Source organism: Gossypium hirsutum, chromosome A12 (assembly GCF_007990345.1).
Source record: "Gossypium hirsutum isolate 1008001.06 chromosome A12, Gossypium_hirsutum_v2.1, whole genome shotgun sequence".
Lineage (NCBI taxonomy): Eukaryota > Viridiplantae > Streptophyta > Magnoliopsida > Malvales > Malvaceae > Gossypium > Gossypium hirsutum.
This window is the reverse complement of record NC_053435.1, coordinates 92,179,535-92,187,894: the sequence shown is the minus strand read 5'-3', so window position 1 is coordinate 92,187,894 and position 8,360 is coordinate 92,179,535. Positions and strand designations below refer to the sequence as shown.

Below are 8,360 nucleotides of genomic sequence, written 5' to 3'. Positions count from 1 at the left end.
TAAATAGGCCTATGTTGGCTAGTGATGTTTTGGGCCTCGTAAGCCCATATATGGGCAGATTACATGTGAAAAGAAAAGTTTTAAATTGATTGAAATTTTCGGCACGGTTTTTGTGTGATTGACTGAGTTTAAGTTGGGTAACACCTCGAACCCTGTTCCGGCAAGGGATACGGGCGAGGGGTGTTACACACCCACCACCAGAGCTTCCTCCGTATTATTATGGGCGTCTATACAATGATGGCTCAATTTCCTCCCATCCGGTACCTCATCCATAAATAATACTTCCATAGAAACATCTACATTGCTAGTTTTGCTCGAACTATCTAATTTTTTTTAAAACATCTCCACCCATTCTGCTAGAACCGGATTAGTAGGATGTTTCTGCTCAACCCTTTTGCGGACTTTATGCCCCTTCTTAGTGATCTCCTTCATGGTTAAGGCTTTATTATTATTATTATTATTATTATTATTATTTGTGCTTGAACCCTTTTAACTTTACATGGTTCATGCATAATAACCGCATTTTCAAGATACCCAGTACCATCTTCAACCAAGATAGCTTTATGGTTCGTGATGGGGAGACTTGTGGGCCTGTCAACAACCTTAGGGTCATTTTGTTCCAACCCTACCGCTAACCGTCCACTAGGCCCAGTTGTTTCAATTCTAACATTTCCATTAGGCCCACCTGCCCAAATGCCCAATTTTTCCCTTAATCCCACCGATCCACCATAGTCATGGGGCCCATTAAGGTTTTGATCCACCCTTACATCATCATTAAACCCTTGAACACCAGCCATTCCCTTATCCTTAGTCGTTCCTTTTTTTTTAACACCATCTGCTCCTCTATTTTTTGTTTACCATTTCCTTTCTTCCTTTTCTTTCCATTTCCACTTCCCTTATCACCTGAAAAATTTGTGTTCCCAAAATCCCGCGATTCCTCAATTATCGTGTCATCCAAATCTACAAGAATATCAAAATGAGTATTTTTCGAGGCTAATTTTACACTATTTCGTTTCTTCCCATAATTGTTTGCTGCCAATTGTTTTGTCGGTCATTGTTTCCAGCCAGGAGCTTGCGTCCACAGACCAAAGCAGTTCTGGCCAGCCATTATCCTCTCTATCGATGGCGGTGATGGTCTGGATGCACTGCCCGCAGGTCGGGCCTCCTCCGGTTCGTTTCTTTCCGATGGACAACGCTCTTGAAGGTGTCCATAACAACCGTACTTATAACAGATTAAAGGAAGCCCCTCACACTGAAAGCAAAAAGGGACATTGTTGATTCCAACAAAAGCCTTTAGCGGTTTCATCAGATCTACCACAATCGCAAACCGTGCAAACTTCTCTCTCCTTGATTTTGTTGTGTTATAGTTCACCTTTACCACCTTCTCCAATGTCCTTGCTATTATTCTCAACAGTTTCTTGTTATAATACCTATACGGGAGCCCCGACATTCTCATCCACACCACTATCTTTGAGGGATGTTGCTTGTTCGTAGAGAAGTCTCGACTCTAAGGTTGAACAGTGAGGTAATTCCCATAAACCATTTATGGTCCCTCTGTGAGTGCTTTGGTATAGTCTTGACTCAAAGCAAACTTTACCAAGTAATAATCATTGTCTATGTCGATCACCTGAAATGATCTAACAAGTTTCCAAAGAGTCTGTATTCTGTTAAGGAGGGCTTTGTACCCGATTGTTCGTCCCAAAAGCCTAACTACTACTGTTAAATCCATACTTTTATCTAGTATTTCTGGCACCCGGTCTGAGAAGAAAATCTCTGGATACGGACCTTCCAATGAAATTTTGATATTAGCTTCCATTATTTCTAAATCTTCATTCACCATCACCACCTATGTGTCCCCAGTCTTGTTACCTACATTCGCCATCAATTTCAAATTAAAAAAAAATTAGTTATTAGTGGTTAATGTTTAAGTCAAAACGGTGAGTTTTGTTTATATGTAAAACGGGGCGTTTGGCTATAACCGAATTGTCACGTTGTTCTCTTGCCATTTGTTTTCTTTTAAGTGCAGGGTGTATGGGGAAAATTCAGTTATGTAAATATTGAAGCAAATTCTCTTCCAAAATTCTTCTCTCTAATTCTTCTCTTCTCTCTCGTAATTCTTCTTCTTCTATTCAAATTCTAAGTTCTTATCAAAGTATCAGAGCTTTCACGATCCCTCTAATGGCCGGCGATAGAGTTTCCACACGTCTACAGAAGGAGATTGGAGGCATGCAGCAAAAAATTTCTAAGTTACAAGAGGAGTTTGTTCGCTTATAGGCAAAAATAGAAACTCGATTTCAGAAGTTTAAGGATGAGTTTCGAGCTGATTTATAGGCTTTGTTAGGTCAGTATTTCGGCCCCCCACCTGCGGGACACACGGATAAAGAGAAGGGGGTCTTAGGCGCTCCTCCTGGTTTTCCTTCCAAAGAGGTAGATGCACCATAGGTTCCAGTGGGGCCTACCCTGGCGGATTCGGGCAGTGTGCATCTGCAGAACCAGTCACAGTTGGGAGAAATGTCTGGGAAGTCCAGTAGAATTGAATGCCCCAAATTCGATGGAAGTGATTTTCGGGGCTGGTGGACTAAATTGGAACAATACTTTGAAGCTGAGGGAACATCGCAGTCTAGTAAGGTTCACATTATGATGCTGAATTTAAAGGGTCGAGCTCTGGAATGGCATCATTTTTACTCACAGAGGAACGGTGGTCTTCAGAAGTTGTCCTGGCCGGCCTACTTGAAAAGTTTGCAAAATCACTTTGGATTCAGTCAATTCGGAAATCCTATGAAGGAGCTGGTAACTCTGAAGCAACAACGTACAATAGAACAGTATCAAGATATGTTAGTTGGGATATTGAACCAATTGCATTTGCCTAAAGCCTATGCCCTTAGTATTTTTCTTAGTAATCTGAAAACTGAAATTAGCCACTACCTTGAATTGTTCGAACCTTCAACTTTAATGGAAGCTTTTCAGTTAGTTAGGAAGATTGAGGTGCTTTTATCTTGCTCGGGGAGAAAATCTACAATGCCTGCGAGTACTTCTCCTAGATCTCTAACCAACCCTTCTGTAATATCTGGTTACTCTTCAACTCCTACTAGGCCTGTCTCGAGTTCACAGTCTGCTAGTAGTGCACCAATTACTAAATCAGGGCCTTGATCTATTTCACCAGCTTTGATGGCGGAGCGAAAACAGAAGGGGTTATGCTTTTGGTGTGGAGCCAAGTATCAAGCGGGGCATAAGTGTGTTAGATTTCAGCTATATCAAGTATTGTTGGACCCTTTGTCTAACAGTGAAGCAGAGGAATTTCAAGAATGTTCTGACAAACTTGACGAGAATGGCTCAAAAGAAGAGTCTTCCAAATCGCCAGTCATTTCACTACATGCTCTTACTGGGTTACAAGGGTATAATACGATGAGAGTGGCTGCTCGAGTAGGTTCCAGTTGGGCTATCATCTTAGTAAACTTTGGTAGCACGCATAATTTTATTGATGCCAAGTTGGTCAGTAAGCTTTCATTACCAGTAACTCGTTAAGAGCAGTTGAGAGTTTCAGTAGCAAATGGTAGTTGCCTGTTCACCAGGGGAATGTGTAAGGGAGTTTCATGGGAAGTTCAAGGCTATCATTTTGAAACCGACTTGATGGTCTTGCCTTTGAAAGGGTGTGATATAATATTGGGGGTTCAGTGGCTGCTGGCATTGGGTGATACTGTTTGGAATTTTAGCTCTTTGACCATGCAATTTATAGTTAAGGGCCAACTTTGCGTTATTCATGGTATTATGCCTGGTTCACTAGCAGTAGAGAATGGTGGCTCGGGTTCAAAATGCTTTGTAGCTGTTGGACAAGCTTTGGGACCCTATAAAGTAGTCATGAGTTTGTGACACTTTTGGTTTTGGACATAAGTGATTCGAAGGAACAGCTGCAACGGTTACTGGCAGATTTTGATGATATTTTTCAAGTCCCAAAAAGCTTACCTCCGTATAGGCTACATGACCATAAGATTCCTTTGAAGAATGAAAGAGTTGTCATTAAAATGCGACCGTATAGATATCCAGCTATTCAAAAGAATGATATGGAAAAGTTGATTTGGGAAATGCTTCAAGCTGGTATAATTCAAGATAGCAATAGCTCGTTTGCCTCTCCTATAGTAATGGTCAAGAAGAAAGATAGCAGCTGGAGGTTGTGTGTCGATTACAGGCAATTAAACTAGCACACAATTAAGGATAAGTTTCCCATTCCTAAAATTGAAGAGTTGTTGGATGAGCTTGGTGAAGCTAGAGTATTTTCTAAGCTGGATTTGAGATCTGGATATCATCAAACCCGGATGTGGGAACCCAATGTACATAAGACAATGTTTCGAACGCATGAAGGGCACTACGAGTTTCTCGTAATGCCCTTTGGCCTCACTAATACCTCATCTAGTTTTCAAGCACTGATGAATTCGGTTTTCAAGCCATTGTTGAGGAAGTTTGTCCTAGTGTTCTTTGATGACATCCTAGTGTATTCAAAGTCATGGCCCGAGCATTTAGAACATTTGCATGAGGTCCTCATCTTAAGGAAACAACAATTGTTTGCTAAAAAAACTAAATGCTATTTTGGCACTTCTCAAATCGAGTATTTGAGACATGTGTTGCATGTTGGTACAGTTTCTATGGACAAATCCAAAATCGAATGTATTTCTTCTTGGCTGGTTCCTAGCTTAGTGAAGGAGTTAAGAAGCTTCCTCGGGCTCTCTGGATATTACAGAAAGTTTATTAAGGATTATGAGGTGATGGCCAAACTTCTCACTGAATTGTTGAAGAAAAATGGGTGGAGTTGGTCAGATCAAGCTTCAATGGCCTTTCAAGCATTAAAAGGGGCTTTATGTGCATCACCTGTCCTAGTATTGCCTAACTTCCAACTCGAGTTTACTGTGGATACAGATACAAGTGGATTTGGGATTGGCGCAGTGTTGCAACAGCAAGGGAGACCAGTGGCCTTCTTTAGCAAAGCCTTGGGGGTACGACATCAGGCCTTATCGATTTATGAGAAGAAGATGCTTGCGGTTTTACTAGCTGTTCGCAAGTGGCATACGTATTTGGTGGGGCGACATTTCAAAATTCGCACTGACCACCAGAGTTTGAGATTCTTATCCAATCAGATGGTTATTACTCCGTTCCAGCAATGCTGGGTAGCTAAAATGCTCGGCTATGATTTTGAAGTCTCGTATCTAAAAGGCATCAATAATAGGGTGGCTGATGCTCTTTCTCGTCAACCTCAATTGGAGCAGTGCTAGTGTTTTCAAGCTTCAGTCAGTTCAGTTATTTTAGGTCTTTTGAAGCAAGTGCAACAGTCATATACAACAGATGAAAAATTGAACCACATTATACAAAATATTCAACAGCAGTGAAATCAAAATCCGAAGTATTCATAAGACGGTCGGTTCTTGAGAAGAAAATGAAAGATTGTGGTAGGAAAAATATTACAGCTGCGACAGGAACTATTTTATCATTTCCATGCGAGTGCAATGATGGGGGCATTCAGGCGTGCATGCCACTAAGAAAAGGATGTCTAGTTTGTTATATTGGAAGGGCCTCACCACTGATGTAAAAAAATGGATAAAGGAGTGTGTAATCTGTCAGAAATGCAAGGGTGAGACTGTTGCATCCCCAGGACTTCTTCAGCCCTTACCTATTCCTAAAAGAGCTTGGCCTATGATTAGTTTGGACTACCACATTCCAATAGGAAAAACTCTATACTTGTGGTGGTGGATCATTTGACCAAATATGGTCATTTTGTAGCTCTTTCTCATCTGTTTACTGCTAAAGATGTGGCACAAGAGTTTTTGAACCATGTGTACAAGCTCCATGGTATGCCTGATGCAATTATATCAGACATGGATAGAATTTTCCTCAGCAATTTTTGGCACGAGTTGTTTTGATAGGCTGGCACCAAACTTCTGTTATCCACAGCGTATCACCCCCAAACAAACAGGCAAATGGAGGTATTGAATCTTTGATTGGAAAATTATTTAAGGTGTATGATTGGCGAAACACCTTCAAAATAGTTTCATTGGTTATCTCTGGCTGAGTGGTGGAACAATTCGTCTTTCCATTCTTCGATCCAACTCACCCCATATGAAGCCTTGTATGGTCAGTCTCCACCTCAACACATGCCCTACTTGGTTGGGGCTTCATCGGTTGCAGTGGTAGACAGAAGTTTGCAAGCTAGAGAAGCAACAAGGAAACTATTGCAGTTCCATTTGAAAAGGGCTAAAAACCGTATGAAACAGTTTGCTGACAAACGCCGATCAGAAAGGAGTTTCCAACTGGGTGATTTAGTGTATTTGCGACTGCAACCTTATAGCAGCAGACGGTCAGGAAGATTCTTAATCAAAAACTATCTCCTAAGTACTATGGCTCGTTCCCTGTGATCAAAAGAATAGGGGCAGTAGCATACACTCTACAACTACCTCCGGGGTCTCGTATACATCCCACTTTTCATGTGTCTCAGTTAAAAAAACATATAGGATCAGCACCTGCTCAAGCTTCCTTACCAGTGGTAGATGTTCACGGTGCATTACAGAAGGAACCGGTGAGAATTGTGGATAGAAGAATTGTGAAAAAAGGAACTCAAGCTGTTACTGAGGTGTTAGTGGAATGGGTAGACTCTTTTCCTGAAGACGCAACTTGGGAACCCCTTAACAGTTTGCAGGCCAGATTTCCTCAGTTTCATCTTTGAGGACAAGGATCTCTTCATGAAGGCAGCACTTGTTATGAGCTGGAAATAATTAGTAAAAAAAAATTAGTTATTAGTGGTTAATGTTTAAGTCAAAACGGTGAGTTTTGTTTATATGTAAAATGGGGCGTTTGGCTATAACCGAATTGCCACATTGTTCTCTTGTCATTTGTTTTCTTTTAAGTGCAGGGTGTATGGGGAAAATTTAGTTATGGAAATATTGAAGCAAATTCTCTTCCAAAATTCTTCTCTCTAATTCTTCTCTTCTCTTTCGTAATTCTTTTTCTTCTTCTATTCATATTCTAAGTTCTTATCAAGACGTCACATTATACTCCTTATCTCAGACTTTTTTAGTGACTGGTTCAATCTCTGAAGGTATCGGCAAGCCAGGCTGTTCAAAACTCGACAAGGTTGCAGTAGCGAAATCCATTTTTCTTCCCCCTACGTGCTTTAGTTGTTTGTTTTAAAGTTTTTTAATTAGTTACTATACAACTTATAAGCATCACCTTTGGTCGATACGTATTATAAATGTTTATGGTCTAAGGTAAACTAAATTGGATGTATTCATGTTATATATATTTGATACAAAATGAAAAATTCATTCATTCCAAACAATTCTTCAAGAAGGAATGGCTATTTTCGATCCATACAGCATCATTCATAATATTCAACGTAAACTTAGCAAGTTTATGGGGTAGCAAAGTTCCCATCTCCTTTAACGAAGAATCAAAAAATTTTCTCTAAAATTGCAAGAACTAGTATTTCCTCAAGAATATTTTTGATAGTTAAAATGAACCATCTCCCCTAGTTAAATCTAAAAAAGACTTGAAGGCAATCTATTTCCACAATAAGCTGAGAAATGCCAATATCCAAAGCAAAACAAATGCCCTCCCTAACTGCAATCATCTACATGTCAAAACAAATAGTGAAATATGAGCCCAAATTAAATCTAATCTAATTCGGTGAAGGTTTGTTTGACTTTAGTTATTACATAAAGTATGAATCAACTACTCTAGTAACTAATTTTTAATTGATGATGGGTTGATTAAAAATTAAGGCTAATGTGTAAAAATTATATATTAAGAGTATAAAGTATGAATCAACTACTCTAGTAACTAATTTCTAATTGATGATGGGTTGATTAAAAATTAAGGCTAATGTGTAAAAATTATATATTAAGAGTATGGTCCCCAAATTATACATACAACACGACATCTCATCTTTAGAAAAGAGAGTGTCACATTTTCTAAAATATTTATACTTTAATTTGGAATATCAAAACTATAAGATTTTAAGATCTCAAGATTTCAAAAGATTTATGTACGTTTTTGCATCTACTATTGTTTTTAATTTATTTTTGATAATTTGATATGACAAATCCCAATTTATTAAGTTTTATGTCAATTTTTTTTTATTCTAACACAGAATGCAAAGGTAAAGCTTTCTGGGCAAATCCCCAATCACAGTTCCCTCAAAGTACCCCCTACATTACATCTATCATCAGTTAAGGCAACATCAACATTTAACTTAAGAAGGATGTCTCTCAGCGGCAGCTTCTATTTTCTATGATAATGGATTGGTAACGTTCGATTGGCCAAACAAGAAGCATCAAGTTCCGTCATGTATGGTTGGGTAAAATTCATCACTATGCTAG

General features: G+C 39.3%; 1 protein-coding gene across 1 annotated transcript; it reads right to left on the bottom strand.

The window, feature by feature from the left end:
- Positions 1-1,051: 1,051 nt before the first annotated feature.
- LOC107917416 (uncharacterized) lies at positions 1,052-1,840 on the bottom strand. Its single transcript, XM_016846770.1, has 2 exons — positions 1,598-1,840; positions 1,052-1,507 (listed from the first exon to the last, which is right to left on the bottom strand). The coding sequence occupies exons 1-2, from the start codon at positions 1,838-1,840 to the stop codon at positions 1,052-1,054; spliced, it is 699 nt and encodes a 232-aa protein (XP_016702259.1).
- Positions 1,841-8,360: the final 6,520 nt, after the last annotated feature.

Coding starts and splice junctions, on each gene's coding strand:
- LOC107917416 (XM_016846770.1), bottom strand. CDS start 1,840: ATGGTGAATGAAGATTTAGAAATAATGGAAGCTAATATCAAAATTTCA. Junction 1,508..1,597: donor TAGACAATGATTATTACTTG/GTAAAGTTTGCT, acceptor GTTCAACCTTAG/AGTCGAGACTTCTCTACGAA.